This window comes from Periophthalmus magnuspinnatus, chromosome 12, assembly GCF_009829125.3.
Source record: "Periophthalmus magnuspinnatus isolate fPerMag1 chromosome 12, fPerMag1.2.pri, whole genome shotgun sequence".
NCBI lineage: Eukaryota > Metazoa > Chordata > Actinopteri > Gobiiformes > Gobiidae > Periophthalmus > Periophthalmus magnuspinnatus.
This window is the reverse complement of record NC_047137.1, coordinates 3,028,541-3,050,524: the sequence shown is the minus strand read 5'-3', so window position 1 is coordinate 3,050,524 and position 21,984 is coordinate 3,028,541. Positions and strand designations below refer to the sequence as shown.

Sequence of the window (21,984 nt, the reverse complement as noted above, 5' to 3'; positions counted from 1 at the left end):
GCCAGGTAAATGTTTGTATCATGAGGTTATAGGAAGTGTTTTATGACCACACGTGGCCAAAGAGGAGAGCTGACTGAGCTGAGCCTGCAAAATTGTGATTTGAGCACCTAGCGTCCATCCACCACAGATGTCACTGGTGGAGGTGATGTTAGACGTAGACACATTTATTTTATAATCTAAACATTTTAAAGTTCAAACTGTACTTTGTACTTGTGATGATGAATTTGAGTATATTTTAATTTCTATGTAGTCTATTTGCAGTTGTCTGGGTCAGGAGCCTACTAGAATTTTATAAAACTGATGCTTGGCCAAATAGTACTCATAAAGAACATATTATAGTTTGATAAAAACATTTTATTTGTTCATGTTTTGCTACAACTGCATTGTTCATTGCATGCATAGTTCCACAGATACTGTATGTAAAACGATATAGAAAGATTTCCCTTTAGGTTATGTAATAGGTAAATTTAAATCACCCCGTATGGTCATACACAATTCAGCTGCCACAGTAATGCTTAGATTTTTACTGAAATCCATGATTTCTAAAGATATGTAAACTTTCTTTGGCTTTTAGCATTGAAGAAGCTATTTTATAGCTTAGCTTATTGCTTCTTATTTTCAATTAAGGTAAAGGGCATAGCCCTTCTGTTAGGCTAGGCCTGCTGTATCCCTTGGGTTAGCCCAGTAAACATTATTTCTTAAACCTAATAAAACATATTTATAGGTATGTTTAAAGTTAAATAAGAGTATATCAGAACCCTCATAAATATGAATTACTACATATTTTACACATTTAGCACAGTAAGACAGTCTTAATGTTGCTTAAACATTATGGTTGCTACACCACAACAAAAAAATCCTACCTAAACATTATAGTGGAATGTGAAGAGAGACAACATTGCACAAACACACAGATCTCACAGCACAGCATAAGTTGTTTTAGTATTGCCTCTATGTTTGTGCTTTACATCTTGATTTCATAAAATAGTTGCATGCTATTATTTAAAGGCTTTTGCTGGCATAGTGCTGCCATATGCTCAGGATTGCTACAGTTGTATTGCACCAAATGGTGAAGTAATTTTTCAATTACCCAGTATGACAAGTAACACTAATATACTGTATATAAATATAATCTGTGAAGCCCAAATCCAGTTTAAGGTCTACAAAACAGCAGCAGCATCAGGTCAACAGTGTGCTCCTGGCGTGGCAGTCTCCAGGCAGGTCTGATATGTTTAGTAAGTAGTCCCTTTTGCTGAGGTTAAATAAAGCATTAAGAGGTTGTCATGTCTCTTCTGCTCATCGAGACATCATCCGCACAAATTCTGCAAAACAGAAAGAAAATAATTGTTAAGCCCTGATAAACAACTGCCCCAGTAATATTCCCAAATATGTCCATATTTGACAAGATGTTTTTGTATTTCTACATAGGTAATCTATGAGGTGATAGATGTGACTGACCACCCTCTTAATGTTTTCACCTCAGGATCAACACGATATAGACCACCTCATAACTTACACTTACAAGTGGTATGCCCTTCTCCATTTGTTGTACAACGTTTTGATTCTAATGAGTTACATTGTGTCTACTTTTCCATTATAATTTACCTTCAAAGTCTACATGGCCATCTCCATTGAGGTCAATGTCTCTGAGGATGTCCTCTAGATCTCTGTGACCAACCTAATGAAGAATAAGTAAGAACTTCAGTTACACATAGACAGTATAGATCTAAGCATGGCAACCTATCAGTACCTGTTGTCCCAAAAGCTTTTTCATTGCCTCACGCAGTTCAGCTGTGCTGATCATTCCATCCCCATTTGTGTCAAACTAAACATTAAAAATAGCCAACTGTCAAAAAATAGTATTCATGCCATTGGTGTGTGTCACTTGTAACATTTTTCTAAATGAGCTGATCTTTCTTTCTTTTAAGCTTGTCATTACTTGCCTCTTTAAATGCATCTCTCAACTCCTTTACACCAATCATATCTGCCGTTTCAGCCAAAAGCTTAGGTCCCATGAGTTCAACAAAGTCTTCAAAGTCCACATGACCTCCCACTGTTGAAAAGAAAACAAGGCCATTGTTGTGCACTACCATGTGAAATTGTAGTGATTTCAGTGCTTTCAAAATGACAAAGTACTAACAGTTCATGTTGATCTGCTGGCTGAGCTCAATCAGCTCCATCTCTGTTGGCATGTAGCCCATAGTTCTCATGCAGTTACCAAGGTCTTTGCACCCAATGAATCCATCTTTGTCTTTGTCAAATTCTCGAAATGCCTCACGCAGCTCTGCAAATAGTACAGAATTTATCACACATTTAGATTCATGGTTATAAACATATTTGCATTCATCCACAGCTTTAATTCTACCTACCATCCATTTCTTCTGGTCTTAACTCTCGGTCCTGCAAAAATGACACAGTTGAAGGTTAGAGTCCAAAGCCTGCTGACTTTGAAAAACTGCCAGTAAACAGCCCTCCTTTCACCACACGATGCAGTAGAAAATAGAAAACTATAGGTTTGTTTCAGAGTGCCAGCAAGTCCTCAGGCTCTCTCCCCCCGAAAGAGGAGCTTATTACTCACATCTCTTGCTGTGGCATCTTCTTGGAAAACAGGATAAAGACAAATGCAGGATAACTCACTCAATTTAAAATAAACTGTCACACTTTAATTAATTAGAAACACCCACACAAGATGCAGTGACATTAAACATCCTTCACAATTTTACTGACATGAATTTTAAATCTGAAAATGGAAAAAAAAACAGAAACGTCAGCGAAGAACATTGTCTGCCACAGTCATGATGTAATAATCTTTCCTCCAGCTAAATGTCCTCTGTGTTGAGAGTCATATCCTAATACGTGGATTCACACACTCATACTTCTCAGCACATTCAACAGCAACAGCAACTGACATAGAAATATTGTTATTCCCAGAAAATCACATTCATATTTCACCTTCTTGGGTATAACCATGGATACTAGATAGGAGTATTTTATCCACATCTGTAACTGAGGATGTTTTAGACATTGTTTGCTGATATTGTGTGCTAATCTCTTCCAATCATGCAGCGATATTTCCTGGACTTACGTACAGCCTGCCGGCTCTCAGCGAAGCCTTTGCGCAGAAAGATGCATGCGGGCCCCAAAACGTTGTGCATAGTGGCTCCGTTCTGGGCCAGGGCCACCAGCGGCTCTAGATAGGCCCCCCCAGAACCCCCTTCCTCACTGGACTGCACTGCCTTGTACTTCTTCTTCTGGTCCTGAAGTGGTGCCAAGTCAGGATGGGGGCAGACACAGAGACAGGGATTTAAAAGAGGATGGAGTCACCGTATGAAGGTGGACTGGAAAGTGACAAGACACATGTGCCACTCAGACAGAGGTGTGGGGCTCTGGTTCGTCATAATACAGCAACCACTGCAGTCAGAGATACACAAGCAATTGACGCCATCTGCTCCCAGTCACCACAGGGCACAACAAACAAACATACTATCTCCCAAAGGGCCAACTGTGGACGTTTGCAAAAATGTCTTTTTACATTACGAAAACGAAATTACATGATTGTCAACACCATGTCAGATAGACCACAGTGCTCAAAGCAATAAATTATTTATGCATAATCCTAATTTTTGTGGAAAACTTCTATATTCTGATTAATTCTGTCCTGTCTCTGCAATGTTAACATTGGACTGTTTATGCAAGTGCAGTCAGAAGGAAGATTCCTGTATGCTATGTAAATAAAGATCATTATTACTATTATAATGGAGCCAAAACGTACATCTGGCAATATAAAAAATAATAACAAATGGTCAAAGTGGTCAAAGCTAATATTTATCCAAGCATTTCATTTTGATTACTAATTACTAACTTACCCGAGGTTGAAGAGTCTTTACATCAGCCCTCCAAATTATACTGCTACCTATAGGTTAATTAGTAATGCATTCATTTAAGAAGCTCATTAGATTTATTATTCAAGTAGAGACAAGCTTTGACTTGCTACAACTGACTGTTACAGCAGTCAGTTGTAGCAAATGATCATTTTCATTGTTACCTCAAATCCCTTAGCTATGAATGAGCTCAATGCATACTACAAGTGTAAAAAATAGCAAAAGAAAAGTTCACTTCTGTCAACTGGAATAAAGTTTTAGCGTGATGACCTCTCATCCAAGCTGGTCGTTCATTTCTGGTCAGATCACTGGACACAGCCTTATATCTATCTGAGGGGAGGAGCTAACTACACTGAAACACATCTACTATTTGTTTATAATTTCTATTTGTTAGCCAGGTCTATTGAACTACACTAAGTGTGATATAAGTCTTATTTTGCTTAATCGTTAATGAGCACTCTCACACCTATTAGCATACTGCCTATCACTATTGTTTTCCGTGTTTTGACAATAATAGTGAGTCATGCACAGTTCACACTGTAGTTCACAGTGCAGTTCAATAGACCTGGCTAACAAACAGAAACTTTGAAACAAATAGGTTTGTTGATTTCAGTGTAGTTAACATATATAATGTCCACCAGCAATCTGACCAGACCTGAAGAAGGCACGTTTTGTTTTGCTATAGATCATACCTGACGATTGAGGGACTACACAAACAGATGTGTAGAAAATTCAATACTAATAGGTATACGTTTACTACACCCTCAGACACTGTCATGCATGTTCCACCAATGACCTTCATACTCCATCTGTTCTCGTGCCACTTCTGATTTCAGCTCATGCAATGCTACACTTACCACTGCAGGAGCAAATGCCTACTGGGCAATCTGACCAAGTGATGCATGGAGCAGGGCTGCGCATCATTCCACAAAAGTACCACAATCCCCCTTGCTATCAGTTATATAACTCAAAAGAAGTATGCAGATAAAGTTAAGATTTTCAAGACAAAAGTTGCTTGTCATATCTGCTTTGGGTAATGTCATGTTAATATCTTAACCAAGCCCTGACAGAATGAGGACAAGGAGAAAAAATGATATTTTGGCATTGGTGTTGTTTTTTATTGCTAGTCAAACTTTATATCATTTCTTTTGCAAACAAATAATTTAAATTAATGAAAAATAAACAGCATACAGTAGTAATAAGTGCACCTAAACACAGGTAGGCTCTGGGTAATTAAATCCAGGACCCTCTTGCTATCCATACAACCACTGAGAAGCATTTGTGCCATATTATCTAATGATCTCTCCATAAAAAAAATGTTGAATATATATTCCTGTTTTTGAAATATTATAATGTACAGATATCATAGCTGTCAAGGAGCATTTTGTTAAGCCTGGAAATTAAATGCTTATATGTTAAATTTCATTACATTGTTGAAAACTGTTGGCTAAATGCATATTGCAGTTGATATTCATATTCTGTACAAAGTAGGATATAAATACACTTATTTCTACCTTTGAAAAGCAGCTGTACACCTGTGTGCTTTTGTCTCATTTTGCAGGTGCCGTTGATACAGGCAATGCAATGTTAGTAAAGGTCACAATGCAACAACAGCCACTCTTATGAAGCTAATTCACCTCTTCACTAGAGCAGGCAGGTCAAGCACCACCTCTTCTATCCTGGTCTCTACCGGTACATTGTTGACACTAATTTGAGCATGTATTTTTATCCACTAAATTGGAAGTGCATCCATCATTCACATCTGCTTTGCTTAGAACAATAATAATTTTAAGCTTCTTTAATCAAAACTTCAAATGTCACAGCGGTTAGCCTTAAATACATATTCAGTAGTTGGCTTGAAAACAAATATGGAAGTCATATTGTACTACTGTAAACGCAGGTCAAGTCAGATTGCCTCTGGGTCATGTCAGGGGGCACACAATGACACATGCGAGATCAACATACAATGTTACGGGGAAATAAACTAAAAACAAAACCTTCTTACCTTTTTGTTGAAAACTTTAAGTGACTTCACGGAGTTGCCCATCGCCAAAATAAATAGTCCTATGTTTTCTCTCTAATTGTGCCTATGAAGCTTTGACTGCATGTGCTCCCACGTGTAAGCATGTGTGTTTGCATATGTTCTGAGGCATGCATAGGAATAGGCTAGTGATTACAAAGGGAAAACAGGGTTCAGTGGGTCAGGGACTGATGTAAGCGGACATTTGGGGAGTAGGGAGGAAGGAGACGACTTGAAGGAGACAAGGACACTAGAAGGAGGGACACTCAGAGGGAACGGACACAAAAAAGGACAAAACACAGAAATGTGAGGGAAGAAACTGCATGCATGTGGTAGTAGCCTGAGATGCCAACGCCAAGAGTAGGAAATCAAGATTGCTTATTCATCGCATCCTTTTCGTCTCTCTCTCTTTCTCTCTCTTTGACTTTGCCCTCACCCCCACCACCTCAACCCCTCCCTCACTCAGTCCGTCTGTCTGCACACTTTCCCATTTACTCCCTCTCTCAGCAGCACATGCGTTGTTGTTTTTTTTTAAAATCTCTAGCAATGTGGAAGCAGGACAACAACATTCCCCTCAGCAAGACATCCAAATACACACCACATACTATATAGACAGCAGTGCAGTTACACACAGAGATGGGGATAGGAGCTAAAAATAAAGCACTCATCCCCCACTATATTCCAGCTCCAACCTCGAGCAGCCCTCCGTTTTTTCCTCTCAAACTCCACACGGGAGCTGGGAGGGCTGGGATGCAGATCAAAGGGAAAAAATGAGCCGGAGATGACATGGATTTGCTAATGCGAGCACAAATTCTATCGCTTTCTACAATTCACTTGCACAATTGTTATGGTAGCTTGAAAGCAGAGGTGAAGAATGGCTTGTCCTTGGATAAATAGCATCATCATAAGGTGAACTGCAGCCTCTTGCCATCACAGTTGTTGAACTGAACATGCATTTTTTGTCTGGAGTAACACAAATAATATCTAATATGGCCCAAAATACACTTCTTAATCCATACATTTTTAGTTTGTTCATCAGTTTATTTATGTAGTTTCATCAGTGTTATAATTGTTAGGGCAATATGAAAATTCTTGGTACATTGGGGCTGATTTTGGAAAATATCTCATTCTAATGTCTAACATTGCCATTATGATTAGATTAGCAATGTATGTTTTAATAATATGATTCTGTTCACATTTTAAACACATTCAGAAAACCAAAAGACTGGAATATGAGCTGACAAACTAATACAATAATCACACGTTTGTAAATCTCTAAACTACATTTAACTGCTGGCGATTTTTGATTTGATTCATCTTGCAGCCCTAGTATATATACAACTCATCGTGCTTGATGTAGCAGTGAATTGTTTGCCCTTGTCTACTGCCTAATATTGGGCCAAAGTTATTTTAGATTTTGGTTGTGTTTGGTGAATCATAGGCTCTTACCAGAGGCTCATTGTGAATTTCAGAGCACATCAGTCGTCAGACACAGGGCCGTCAGCTCTCATAATGTCACATCATCGTGTTGAGCACTAGAAACATCTCCTTAGCCTGTTTCCGCCCACTCTCTCATGCCAGACTATCTCTCTGTATGCATTTTATGTAATGGCTCATCACAACACATCTCTGTCTCCGGACAAACCATCAATGACTGGTAACCCTCAGGACAGAACAAAGTGTGCAAGACAAATATAATTACTGAATACAAATAAATTTCCTTTTAGCTGTGTAGCACTTTAAGGAGCACAATCATGAGAATTTTCTGACTATTAGATGATATCATAGTGCCCAGACTATGATTTGAACTAGGGATCTTTTGTTTCTAAGGTCAATTTCTGTTAATTAGCTGTACCATGGCGGACAGAGAGAGGCTTCAGAGGGTGGTCAAGACAGCCCAAAAGATCATCGGCTGCCCTCTCCCCTCTCTGATGGATATTTACACCTCCCGCTGCCTCAGCAGGGCCAAAAACATTATTAAGGACAGCTCCCACCCTGGCTTCAATTTGTTTCACCTGCTGCCCTCGGGAAGGCGCTACAGGGCCATTAAAGCAAGGACCACCAGACTCAAAAAAAGTTTTTTCCCAAGTGCCATAACCCTGTTGAATTCACGTATGCACTGACCTCCGACTTGTGCAATATTTAATATAGCGCAATATTTTTATTGAGTGCAATAAGTTTGATTGAGTGCAATATTTAATATGGTGCAATATTTAATATAGTGCAATATGTCTGACTGAGTGCAATATCTAATATAGTGCAATATTTTTATTGAATGCAATAAGTTTGATTGAGTGCAATATTTAATATGGTGCAATATTTAATACAGTGCAATATGTCTGACTGAGTGCAATATCTAATATAGTGCAATATTTAACACAGTGCAATATTTATCAGTGCAATAGCTAATATAGTGCAATACTTTTTCAGTGCAGTATGTGACTCTGCAGTATTTACTTGTAAATTTTGTTGAGAGTTGTAGTCTGGGGTGTTTTAAATGTTTTAAATGTCTTAATGTCTGGCACTATCTTAGTTATATTGTGTTGTAGTGTCCCATGTCTGTCTGTATTGGAGGGTGAGTTGTTTTTAATCTCGCTGTGCATGTGTGTGGTGTTGTACATGTGTATAGTGACAATAAATGCATTCTATTCTATTCTATTCTATTCTATTCTATTCTATTCTATTCTATTCTATTCTAAGATTTTGCTCTACTATCTGCCACAGGAGAAGGATAATTGAAAACGTCTCACTTTTTAGTTTTATGCCTTATCAGTCTGTCCTGCTACAATCAACATGATTTCTATCCGTCCATTACTGATGTCTCAATATTATTATAATCGATTAAAAAAAGACAAACCATAAATCCACATTTAACGGGTCTTAACTTTTTTGGTGGGGGATCAACTACCTGCTTGGAGATGTTGTTGCTTTGCCTGGAATGTTCTACAGTATTAAGTGTATCTTAGGCATTTATTATGGGTGTTTTATTAAGCAAAAATATATCTGACAAAACATAAATTTTTACTGTGCACGGCCGAGTCCTCACAGATCTGACCTGTAACTTGGCCTGATGGTGTCCTGCTTGTCTCCATAGAGAGAGATAAACTGAATGCCATTCTTTGGGACATTCCTCAGATATTCCTTAAACCGGATGCATAATACACCATCTCTTGCATTACATTTTTAACATTTAGTGTGGTGCTGTACACTGCTCACTTGCGTCATGTTCTTGAGACGTCACAATGGCCGCCCATCAGTGTATTGCTCTATTCTTGTATTACTGCTTATTTCAGACCTCTTCCATCTCTGTCTTTTGTCCACTTTAATCATTCATATTCTGTTTCACCATCTTTCTGTCTCATTTAGCTCTGAGTCTTGATAAAAATTCTCTATCACGTTAGAAGCAGAACCCACAGTTCAGCTCATCCTCAATCTAATCCTCATTTAAAAAAGGCTTTTAGCCACAGAATGACTTCTACCTCCTCCTCCTCCTCCAATCCCAGCAATGATATAAATACACCCATGTGCTACTAAAAATAGCTTGGTATTCACTATAGTACAGATATGCTGGGCCAAAACTTGCTACTGTGTGCCATTTCATTTTTACTCACCTAGATAATTTCTTTATAGGCTTTGTCTGTGTCCTTGTTAGCCAATCAGAAGTAATGGAAGAAATTGACAGAGAGAACAACAGCACACAGTGCAGTATTCCAAGGGTTGGGATGAGCAGTAGGAAAACCAGAGGAGGAAGTGTGAAGCTTATCTGCCCCTTGGACCTTTCCTCACATTGTCTTGACCTGTCAGGTGGGAGCAGGCCAGTTAGGTTGATGAGTGCCCTTATATAACCATCATCAGATCTGTCTTCCCATCCCATTTCCCTGCACCGCTTCATTTTCTTCCTCAAATATGCAGCTTCCTTCACTGTATTTTCCTGGGTTTTCACTTCTCCGACCATGCTGATATGACGGTCTCAGTGCTATGACCCTCTCTCTTTGAGAAAAGAACACAGAACCATTAGTACAAATGGTACTTGCTCCCTCTGCTGGCTAGCAAACATATCACTATAATCTATATCGCTACAGACATTCATCAGTTATTTTATACTATTATATTGTATAAAATCACGCGCACACACACACTCAGTCAAGCTAAAAACACAGGTTACTTTGCCCTTCTTTTACCACCATTCTACACTTTGTGTTATGTTTTTTTCATGAGAGTAATGAGGTTAGTTCCATTATAAATTGCCCAAATTGTCTTTATAAGGTAGGCGTTTTGCCAAAAGGATTATACTATTTTATTTTTAACCAAGACAAAGCTCATCCCTCCTCCACTGTCTCATAATCAGGTCTAGTTGTGCTATTTTTAGCATCCACTGGCAGCGTGTGAGTTCTGCTGGGATTGTATGCAGATCTTGATGTTACATAAGAAAAGAGAAAATGTGAAATAATAAGAGTTACAGTGTGTATTATTGAGGCCGTGTCATGTATTAAAGCAGCATTACAAAGATGACCACATCAATGGATGCACAGGCCCATAAGAAGATCCTGAGCCAGGTATATAACATGCAGGCTCAAGCTGCCACTTTTTTTCATAACACAATTTATACATCACCAACTCCAATTAGATTTTCACAATTGCACATGAGCTAATGTGAAAAAAGAAAAAAATCTTACTAAATGCAATATTTACAAATGTAAATGTAGGACAGTTGCGTTATCCCTTGTTTTGGTGCTTTTTTTGTGCAAATTATGTCAACTATTTCACATTTGATTCCAGCCTGATGCTGGATGTATTAGCTGTGTTGCTGAATTTTGCCAGACTGGAAACCTTAGAAGTGATTAGAGCTCTGGCCTCAATTGAGAGCAGTTATTTCGGGAGCACATTAGTGCACATGGAGGTAATTGTCTCCTCTTGAGCTTTTTATCATCAGATCAGAAAGACGTATTTGAAAAGTATAAAACGCACAGGAATGACGTATGAGAGAGTCTTGAATGAATGAAGAATAGTGCCCTGACATGACCAAGGTATAATAGCATTAAATGCTTGAATTAGGATATAAAAGTTCATTCTTATTCTAATTTCCATCTCAACTAATTTGAGCTTAACGTTTTTGATGATTGAGGTTCACTAATGTATGTGCATGAGAGAGAAACCATACAGACATGCTGTTTCAATGAACAGTGGCTAAAGCAGTCCCAAAGGTCCCTAATCAAGATTGTTTTCCAGATGGACCATGCACAAAATACTTCTTAGTGAACCCATAAATGATATTTCATTAAAAGTAAAATAAGATTATACTGCAAATTTGATTTTTGTTAGTTAAATTACACCAAACCAGAAAATCTAACGCGAATAAAGTAAATATTGACAGAAGTGTGCCCTGTAAAGACAAGAGTATGCCCTGTAAAGTTACATAAGTTGCATTAACATGCATACCATATACACACTACTCAGAATTAATTTATCCATTATGACCAATTTAGGCCATCTAACACATACATTGTAGGAGGTATCGAGGTATACTCGGAGAACACCACAGCATTACATGGGGAGGACATGCAGACTCCAACAGTAAAACATTTAAAATACCCTAGCAGAAAGGCATGTGCACTAACCACACTCCCACTGTGCACACCATTAATTATTGACAATCTAGATTAATTAGTTGAGAAATTGAGAAATTAAATGTGTAATACAATTTGATTACAAATACTCCAAACCCCTAATTCATTTCATATGCAGTTGTTGTGGCACCTGTTAAAGTCAAATATGAAAATGCAGTGTATGCTTTCCCTCATTCTTACCTGTTTACACCTATAGCAGCTTTGACAGTCACTCATCGTTAAAGACTTCATGCAGTGGGAAAGTTGATCCCCCTCTTTGATTCTCGGGTGACACTGGTGATGAAGGTTGTGCATTCACAACTTAATGCATGAAAGAGCACATGACCCTCTTTTTAAAACTGACTAGTATCAAATATTATGATCTATTGGGAATAATTTAGCCACAAAGCCCACATTCATTTTTAATGTGCCTACGTGCAGTCATTGCTCTCACACAGTATAGTGCTATGTTCACCTGGCTCTGACCTTTCTCACACCCAACATCCTGTCCACTCATGCTTTTAACAAAGAAGTTGGATGATGATTCTCATATTGGACAAACACATTGTAAATTGCCTAATTACATCATCAGTGCAACTGCTTTAATTGCCTTTTCCTCCTGGGCTTCATTCCAGCTGCCCAGAGAGAGGGGTCGGCCGTAAAAGATTTTTTACACTATTCACTGTAGTGATAAGGCTGACATTTCTGTTCTCTCTGAAGCTATATTCAATAAAAAACAAACAAACAGCGGTTTACGTGTAAACATTGCTAATGTTTACACCAATAAATGCAACAGACACTTAAAGTTGATCCATATAGATAAAAATCGACATTACTACTTTTATTCATCCAATATAATATACTAGACATTAGGCTATGTGTTTAGTTGTTTATTTGTTTGTTTGTTTTTTTAATGTTACATTTTGAAATTCTACATCCATCTCTTGAAGTCAGTTCACTTTTACGCATCTTACCTGTCCAAATACAGACTTGACGATGGGGTGAAGCGTGGAGTCATACTCTGAGAGTGTTGCGCTCAGCCTCTTGCCCGTCCGGCCGTGCGCGTTATGACGCACAGGTGCACTGGCCGTTGGGGGGTCTGTGGAGTTGATGCTGGATGATGAGCCGCGGGGGAGCATCTGCTCCCGCCGACTGGGCTCGAACAGGAAAGCGGCATCGTCCTGGTTCTTGGGCTGGGTGGATGGGGAGGGCTTTCTGCCCTGAAAACCAAAATATTACAGAACTTGTTTGTGGAATTTGTGGCGCATGCAGTGTGCACACAATATTCCAACTGGATTTAATAAATGCATTTTACGTTTTATTTAACTTAAGCTAAATTAATTTTAACTTCAGTTAAATTAAATTAAGACAAAGATCAAATAATCTGTCAACTCGCTATACAAACAACAGAGTTAAGGTCTTTACCTGCTGATGGTGTGATGTGTTCTGCTTGGATCTTGAACTTTTACCCCGGTCTTTCTCCTTCCGACTTTGAGTAAAAGTGTCGCCCATCCTCTGCGCACGCTGCGCCCCGCGCAGAGGTTGACAGAGTGGTCTCCTGGAGCTAGTTTCGGTCTCAGTTTCAGTCCGTGCAGTAGACTCCCTTCCTACAGCCGCACCACGCTGGTTCAGCCCCTGGCCGTGAGAGCGGAGAAGAGACGTGGTAGACTCGCTTTTCGGGAGAGAGGAACTCATCCTGGTGTTTTCTCTGCGCGTGAGGCAGATCAGAAGCACGTGCCAGCAGGGTGCCTACTCCACACTCTGGAACATCACTGAGCTGCTGCGCAAATGATGCTGAGCTCGTGCAGGGTGCACCTGATTGGCAGAGTGAGACGATCCACGCGGAGTTTTGGTAACAGCGCCTCGTGCGTGGCACGGACACGAGCAGTCAGTGCGCAAGTTCCACTCACGTCACTGCCCGTCATACAAAACTAACAACTCGACTCGCAGCAAAATAAACTTTTCAAAGGCAGGCGAACTCACAGGCATGACCGGACAGCGAGGATCCTATAATGTTTAACAAGGGATGAAAAGGCTAGACCAGGGGTGGGCAAACGACACACGTGCCACAGTGGGTTTATATATATATATATATATATATATATATATATATATATATATATATATATATATATATATATATATATATATATATATATATATATATATATATATATATATATATATATATATATATATATATATATATATATGGCCTGTAACATGTAGCAAAGGAGGTTCATTGTACAAATTGTTTTCCAAATGCATTCATTAAAATTAAATTTAAATAATAATGAATTTATTAAATTTCAGTTAAACAAACACAGCAGAAAAACTTTGGACAAGGTTTACCCTTACCTATTTTAATATTATTTGGTCACATTCAGATTAATAAGCCCAAAGGGCCGTATGTGGCCCCCGGGCCATAGTTTGCCCATGTCTGGGCTAGACTCAAGTGCAGAGACATTTTTTGAAGCACTTTGTTCTTTGTGAATATTTGGTCACTGGCCAGAAATATCTGGTCAGCTCAACCAATTAACATTGTGGCATGAATCTTATACAGCCTCCTCTTACAAAATGAATTTAAGAGCATGCCAATGGCTGTCAACAGCTGCGTTCCCAGAAGTACTTTTTAGTTCCATGCACACAACATCACCCATGCAGGAGATTTTGTTAGCGCCCATTTTGCCATTGCGGTCAATGCTTTTGGACACTTTCAGCAAATTTGTTCACTGGCACAGGAGGCATTTTTATTTGGAAAGTAAGTTGAAGTACATTAAATAAAAGTAAATGCATAAAACCTACTAAAAATCATTAAAACACAAGAATAAGGTTGACACACAGTTGGACTTTAGCTAAGAATAGTAACATAACCTTTCAATTTTACTCAGCAGTCCCACGTGCTCATTAACTGCCTTGGGACTGTTAGCTTAAAAGAACAAAAATAGTTGGGCCTGTCAGATCACAAATCTCCTTTTGAAAATGTGTTAATAATAATAATTACGAACTCCTGCTTGGGTTTTGTCAAGACAGAAAACAGAAACACAAGAGTGGAGCCATTCACATCCTCGGTTGACCTAGTCACCCATCTCAGAACAGATGTCCCAGCATGCAGAGCACACCAACATGTTATTATTTGTGATACTTACACGCTACAGGATACTCTTAAATAATACAGAAATGAACACACAGTTTTGTTCTTGTCTCTGGGGATTTTCAGTGCAGTGACATCTGTGTCTCTTTCTCCTCTGCTCCAGGGACTGCCTCCTCCTGCTCCACAATGGCTCACTGTACCCTCTCCTTACCTCCTCAAAGCACTGCATCACGGCAAGGCAGGGCACCATGGGAAAATCAGTTGATCAATTTCATTTACACACTTTTATTTACATCATTTTAAACTTTGACATTTAGATACACAAGAAATGAATGCAATCCACACAAGAAAATATGTTTAGCAAGCCGGTGTGCTGTTTAGCATAAATTGCTGAAAGTTACAAGAGGACATGCTTGACAGCGGTAAACCTTCCATTATACTCATTATTGTTCTGCACATGCCTGAAACATAACAGTTTGGATGCTTTGCTTTAAATCATCCAACATGAACCTTCCCTTATTATATAGAACATGCATTCAAAATTACTGTTCTTTTTGGCTGATGTGTGGAGAAGTTTGACTTTTTCGTTTTGTGTCCTCTGTCTTTATTGCTGTCTGTAGAGAGAGGGGAATGTAGCAGAGGCCATGGGCCTCCGGATGCAATGTGGCCCACTTCACTGTTACACACATTTGGAACTAAATAAATAAATAAATGCAAATAAAATGCAATTATGTGAAGCTCATCCATGCCCCTGCTTTAAAAGGATAAAGACACCATAAAAGCACTAATTTTTGTCTTGATCTGTCACACTGTTGTCCCTCCAGTGTGACTTATGTCAATCAAGTAGCCCTGATGTCAAGTGCTACCAAGCATACAGCTGCTGTGCTGTTCAAAACAGTCCAAAACGGAAGAATTTGGTTTAAAACAGCTGGGCATACATATTTGTGGAGCTGTAAATAAAATGTCCTTACAGCTTCAGATAGCTTTTACTCTCCACTATGCTGCTGCTACATCAACAGAAGTGCTAAAGCTTTTAACTGGCAGAGGTTGTGGGTTCAATCTTTTGGCTATAAAGGACTAACTTTCTTTCTGGGGGAGTCTTCTTGTCTAGCCTGTATTACATTGGATTTTTGATAATTGTCCAGATGTGTCCCATCATCCAAAGTCCTGTACAAATGTCTATTAACCCTTCAGTAAAAGGGAGATTGAGGGTGAATTGTCAAATGTATCTGCCTTTTGACTGTCCAAGCAGGAATAAATTGATAAGTGGATCAGTGTTTGTACATAATTTCCGCCAACATTATTTTAAATCTCTCATAATCCAAGTAATCATTTATATTGTATCATAAATTAATCTAAAATCATTAAACTGCACTGTTTGGTGCCAGTTATCTTCTTGATATGCTCCCTTAGTCTGACCCTGGTCCCCTGCACTGTTGTTATATTAAACATTTATTAGAGGGGTAAATTATTAAGTACAACATTGGGGTATAATGTCAAACACAGGCATCCTCCTCAAACATCCCGTTCATACTATTCACATCATCTGGACAACAGCACATTGGTGGTATATAAAATAGCTTGGTTACTATAGTGCACTGTATTAAATCATAATGAAAGACAAATAATCTTGCCCCCTATTTCTTCCTTTTGTACATTAGAGGAGATGGTGTATCACTTTCCTCCTAAATGCTGCCAATGTCTTCCTCTTCTCCTCTTTAAAGACTCCGTAAGGACTTAATCTCTGGAGGGGTCATTGAGAATGTAATGCATTTTGAGAGACTGATTATTTAAAAAGTGGTACAGCAGGGCAAATAATTATTTAGTTAGCCACCAATTGTGAAAGTTCTCCCATTTAAAAAGATTAGAGGCCTGTAATTTTCAAAATAAGGGGGAAAAAATGAGGAAAAAACAAACAAAAAAAAAAAAGAAAATCACATGTCTGATTTTTTTTTTTATTGTTTGCAAATTATGGTGGAAAATAAGTACTTGGTCAATAGTAAAAGTTGATCTCAGTACTTTGCTATATAGCCTTTGTTGGCAATGGCAGAGGTCAAACATTTTTTGTAAGTCTCCAGAAGGTTTTCACACACTGTTGCTGGTAGTTTGGCCCATTCCTCCTGCAGATCTTCTCTAGAGCAGTGATGTTTTGGGGTTGTCACTGTAACATGGACTTTCAACTCCCTCCAAAGATTTTCTATGGGGTTGAGATATGGAGACTGGCTAGGCCACTCCAGGACCGTGAAATGCTTTTTATGAAGCTACTCATTCATTACCCGGGCGGTGTATTTGGGATCATTGTCATGCTGAAAGACCCAGCCACGTTTTATCTTCAATGCCCTTGCTAATGGAAGGAGGTTTTCACTCAAAATCTCACGATAAATGGCCCCATTCATTCTTTTTTTTATACGGATAAATTATCCTGGTCCCTTTGCAGAAAAACAGACCCAGTGCATGATGTTTCCATCCCCATGCTTCACAGTAGGTATGGTGTTCTTTGGATCCAACTCCGCATTCTTTCTCCCCTCAACACGACAAGTTGAGCTTTTGCCAAAAAGTTCTATTTTGGTTTCATATGACCATATGACATCCTCCCAGTCCTCTTCTGCATGCTCTCTAGCAAACTTCAGATGGGCCTGGACATGTACTGGCTTAAGCAGGGGGACAGGTCTGGCACTGCAGGATTTGAGTCCCTGGCGGTGTAGTGTGTTACTGATGGTAGCCTTTGTTACTTTGGTCCCAGCTCTCTGCAGGTCATTCACTAAATCCCCTTGTGTGGTTCTGGGATTTTTGCTCACCGTTCTTGTGGTCATTTTGACCCCATGGGGTGAGATCTTGCGTGGAGCTCCAGATCGAGGGAGATTATCAGTGGTCTTGTATGTCTTCCTTTTTCTAATAATTGCTCCCACAGTTGATTTCTTCACACCAAGCTGCTTACCTATTGTACATTCAGTCTTCCCAGCGTGGTGCAGGTCTACAATTTGTTTCTGGTGACCTTTGACAGCTCTTTGGTCTTGCCCATAGTGAGTTTGGAGTCTGACTGAGGTTGTGGACAGGTGTCTTTTATACTGATAACGAGTTCAAACAGGTGCCATTAATACAGGGAACGAGTGGAGGACAGAGGAGCCTCTTGAAGAAGTTACAGGTCTGTGACAGCCAGAAATCTCTCTTTTTTCCAGATGACGAAATACTTATTTTACCGAGGAATTTACTGATTAATTCATTAAAAATCTTATAATGTGATTTCCTGGATTCTTTCCCCCCATTCTGTCTCTCATAGTTGAAGTGAACCTATGATGAAAATTACAGGCCTTTCCCATCTTTTTAAGTGGGAGAACTTGCACAATTGGTGGCTGACTAAATGCTTTTTTGCCCCTCTGTTTTTGTGGTAGTGTGAATAATGTGATATTTTGTGTGAAACAAAGTACTGCTGTGGTGGTACTTATTTGCAGTTACAGTAACTGAAGAACAATTTTACTGTGCAATTAATGACACTATTCTACAACCTCAATCTCAGTCTCTTTTTCACTTCAACCACCATGGGTTTTTGGTGGTAGGGCTGCAGGATAGTTAGGTCAGTTGACTTCTGGATACAATGAAATTCCAGCCTCATATAAAATAGCTTTTTTGGCAGACACACATTGTCCATTTTTTTAACCATCATAATTAGCTGGCCTAAAAAAGGCTTAAACAATCTTTTTTGTTGGAAATTTTGCTGCAGCCATATAGCGTAAAACAGTTTCTGCCCCTTGATTCGCTTTTAAGTTTATCATGATGTTTCAACAAAGGCCATATTTTGTCTGTATCTGGAATGAACCCTTGATGTCACAAGTTTGCTATATTGGCCACCACTCTTCTATCAGTGTGCCCCAAGGCAGCTTTCGATCTCTGATTGCCCATATATCTTTCCAAATTCATCAGATCCATTCTATGTATCTGTTACTGAAAGAAAATGGCAACTGACATCTTAAACTTAGTCTTTTAAATAGGTGTAATTTAGAATGTGACTCTACTTATTTCCAATCAGTCTCTGCTGGGTGAGCTGTTAATTCCTTTAGAGCTTAAACTGCTTAATTTCCACCCACTCCAATAATGGTTTCATCAGGATAAACGCTAGGCTGCTGCAGCTCATATTGTGCCGTTAACATCTGCACCAAGACAGCTCTGTGCTGGATATGGCGGACCAATGAGGCTCGAAGAGTAAGAACTATGCAATATATTGTAACATTAAGGTGCTATTCAACACAAGCATGTTTTTATGTTTACGTATGTCCCAGCACGTCACTGGTGCTATATAGGTTAGAGTAGTTATATTAGTTCGAGTATGACAAAACACAGGGTATGGAGGAAAAAAAGGATGTTTTTTGTGGCCCCTTTTATGTGTGTAATAATGTAAGTATTTCATAGCTGCTCCAAAAGTACAAAATAAGCTAGTGATGCTTCATATGTATTGTGTATGTAGATGTGCTTCAAGGGGCAGAAGTGCTGTTTTGTGTGAACAGGGGCTTGGCATGGGCAGGTGAGAGGGGGTCGGAATGACGCATTGGTGGCAGAATAATAACTGTGCACTATTTATAGGTGCACTGCGACCTACAGACAGTATCCTTGAAAAATGTACACCGTCTTTCTATGTGTATGTGGTGCGACTTTGCACAGCATTAGGTGAAGCAGCCACATTCTCCTGATTTAGCACATTGTATACACTGTGATTTCTATAACAAAATGATGAAGGTCATCATGATGTAGCATTAATTAACTTGAACATATGTGTGTTTCCAGGCTAAGTGTTCTATTTACAGCTCTGTTTAAGGGCAACGGTTTAGATGTGAGTAGTGAGAGTTGGACCTGATTGAACACCTTTGAGTTTGTGATAGAATATGCAGTTCCACCATTTAGCCACAGCAGCCCTGTTCTCCCTGTGGGGTTTCTCTGGCTGTGTCTCAATTCGCCCACCTGGCCTTAGAATCACCATTGGAAGGGCGGTTCGAAGGGCAGTGACGTGATTTCCGGCGCGACAAGGGCTGTCCCATTTCACCCCACCCTACTGAATGCGGCCGACAAACCTGCCCTTCCCTTTGCACCGTTTCCATGGAGATCGGACGTAACTGAAGCCTGCATCCGTGCACACTTCACGCACTTCTATATCCCATCATGCACCGCGCCTACGCAAAAAAGAGAAGAAAATGGAGTCCGTTGCGCAATATACGTTCAAATGTTCGTACTGGTTTACCTCATCTACAACAGAGCAACATGAAACTGTTAAATCTGAATAAAGATCTGTACAGTGTGTTTGATGATTAAAAAGGAGTTACATGGAATAAAGGAATGTGCAGTTATTGCTAGACAATAAGAAGACATTATTATCATTAAAAATTATTACTGCAATAAGAATAATGTAAGAATCTTCGTTTCTATTGTAAGCGTCAAAGACCAAGAGACTGAAACGTAAAGTCAGAAGAGTTTAATGAGTTGCACACAGGTAATGTGAACAATGAAACAACGGACTCTGAGGAAAGGACAGAAGAGAGTCCTGAGACGTGCACAAAATCTTCATGTGTTCCGGTACATTCCATAGGTCTGCGCCCCTCGTTGGCACGTGTCATTTACTTTCGTGTTAGTAAATCAAGATACTAGTTTGATGTAGCGCTGCACTGCTAGAAAATACCTTATAATAATCAGATGAAAAGAACTGGCACGGCATAGAAGGGAAACAGTGCCCTCTACTGTTATTAAAGTGGTGTAGACACTGGCCAAAATACCGAACCATTAAACTGCAATATCCCACTATATGTACAACTAATCAGTGTTCTCTGGTTTATAGACTATGAATGTGAAAATTATATTGTTACCTCTGTCTCTGTTATTACGTTTTCACAAGGTATATTTTGTTTAAGTTATGAAGTAGCTACAATTGAGAAAAAAAATCACCTCGAACGTTATATTTGCCTATTGATATTCAATCTAAACAGAAAGAAACGGCTGTGACGACGACATCTTGACTTTTTTTCTATTAAATAATAAATCATTAAAAATAACGTACGTAATGTGCGTATCGTACGTTCAAAGACAGCGGTGGAAGTGCGGTCCGTGGTGTGGGCCTGTCCCACTTCAGCAAGATGGCGGCTACACTGAGGAGGGCAGATTCTCCACCGGAACCTTCAAACTGCACTTTTGAAGAGTACTTCGTAAGGACCCTTGAAGGGTGCATTTGGCGAATTGAGACACAGCCTCTGTCTCCTTCATGAACACTTTAATAAGTCATGTTTGCACTGTTGTTCTGATGCTGCTGTTGTTTATATTTTCTACCTTTCAGTATTTAATTTGCTTTTTTAAGCATATCTTTTTTAACTTTGTGCATGCCCTTATTTGTATTTGTATTTATTTAGTGTGTTTTATGTTGCACTTTATCACCGAAGTAAGTTCCTAGTTTGTGAACTGTGTCCACAAACGATGGCAATAAAAGGATTCTGATTCTGATCTGATTCACATAACTCAAGGGCATGCATGGTCCAGGTGAATTGTAATTACTCCCAGTATGAGGGTGAATAGTCAGATTTTATCTCCTTACCACCAGGTAATTGCACACCATCTATGAAGTGTATAGTTTCTGTGGTTGGCACCAGTCACCTGTGACCCAACGTAAAAAATAGAGCTATACAAATTATCCTGGATGAAAAATTGACTTATAGCCCATTATTAAAATATTATGTGGAGCTTAATCTACTATATGGCCTAATTATAGCAAGTATACTCCTATAACATTTTAGCACTGACTGTACACTAACTCCCTCTTGTGTCCAGACTGCAATGACAAATGGTGTGCATATACACAAACCACACTGTGGTTCGTTGACCAAGGTGCTGACAAAGTGGAACATTTCTCACGTTAAGACTGTTTGGCACAGTGGGCATAGTTCAAGTGGACAGCTGCAGTCTCTTACAGTAGCCTTGTATTGCTGCAAGTTTAACATGCATGATAATAGACTGTTATCAGACGGATTATCAGATTTGGACTTAATCTGTAATCTATTATCTGGTTTAAATCACATGTGTCTTGTTCCTTCCCGCCAGTCCAGTTTGTCATAGCAGTTTAAATAAGCACTAGCCCAGGAAGCCAGTAGGATTTATGTGTAGGGGTTTGCTAGGAATCTTTTAAGTAGCTTCTTATAGAGGTTTATAAATTAACAGGCTAGGGGGGATTTATTTCTTTTTTGCCTTAACTTGTAGTTAGCGGATACAAGTATTTTTCATTGTCAGTATATGGACAGGTCATGGCTCACTGAGCTGCAGAGGCTGCACTAACACAGATTAGTGATTGGTTGATTTAAACCAACAATCTTGAAACTGGTAACCCAAATGAGAGACACTTCTGAGGCTCATTCT

At 39.2% G+C, this 21,984-nt stretch overlaps 1 protein-coding gene across 2 annotated transcripts; it reads right to left on the bottom strand.

Annotated features, from left to right (window-relative positions):
- Positions 1–378: 378 nt before the first annotated feature.
- LOC117379512 (calcium-binding protein 1-like) lies at positions 379–13,254 on the bottom strand. Of its 2 annotated transcripts, none has more exons than XM_055225740.1 (8): positions 12,933–13,254; positions 12,482–12,727; positions 2,370–2,400; positions 2,141–2,284; positions 1,944–2,053; positions 1,751–1,825; positions 1,606–1,678; positions 379–1,322 (listed from the first exon to the last, which is right to left on the bottom strand). In XM_055225740.1, exons 1-8 carry the CDS (start codon positions 13,200–13,202, stop codon positions 1,297–1,299), a joined length of 975 nt encoding a protein of 324 aa, XP_055081715.1. In that variant the 5' UTR covers positions 13,203–13,254; the 3' UTR covers positions 379–1,296. The 2 variants fall into 2 exon arrangements, with proteins under 2 accessions (XP_055081715.1, XP_033832126.1); XM_033976235.2 differs by lacking the exons at positions 12,482–12,727; positions 12,933–13,254 and adding exons at positions 3,090–3,257; positions 5,887–6,194 and having other exon boundaries at positions 385–1,322.
- Between the last annotated feature and the right edge of the window lie 8,730 nt (positions 13,255–21,984).

Excerpts from the sequence above, each read along its gene's own strand:
- LOC117379512 (XM_055225740.1), bottom strand. The coding sequence starts at position 13,202 with ATGAGTTCCTCTCTCCCGAAAAGCGAGTCTACCACGTCTCTTCTCCGC. Across the intron at positions 12,728-12,932 it reads ACACATCACACCATCAGCAG|GGCAGAAAGCCCTCCCCATC; the intron begins GTAAAGACCTTA and ends TTTGGTTTTCAG. Across the intron at positions 1,323-1,605 it reads TGGCCATGTAGACTTTGAAG|AATTTGTGCGGATGATGTCT; the intron begins GTAAATTATAAT and ends TCTGTTTTGCAG.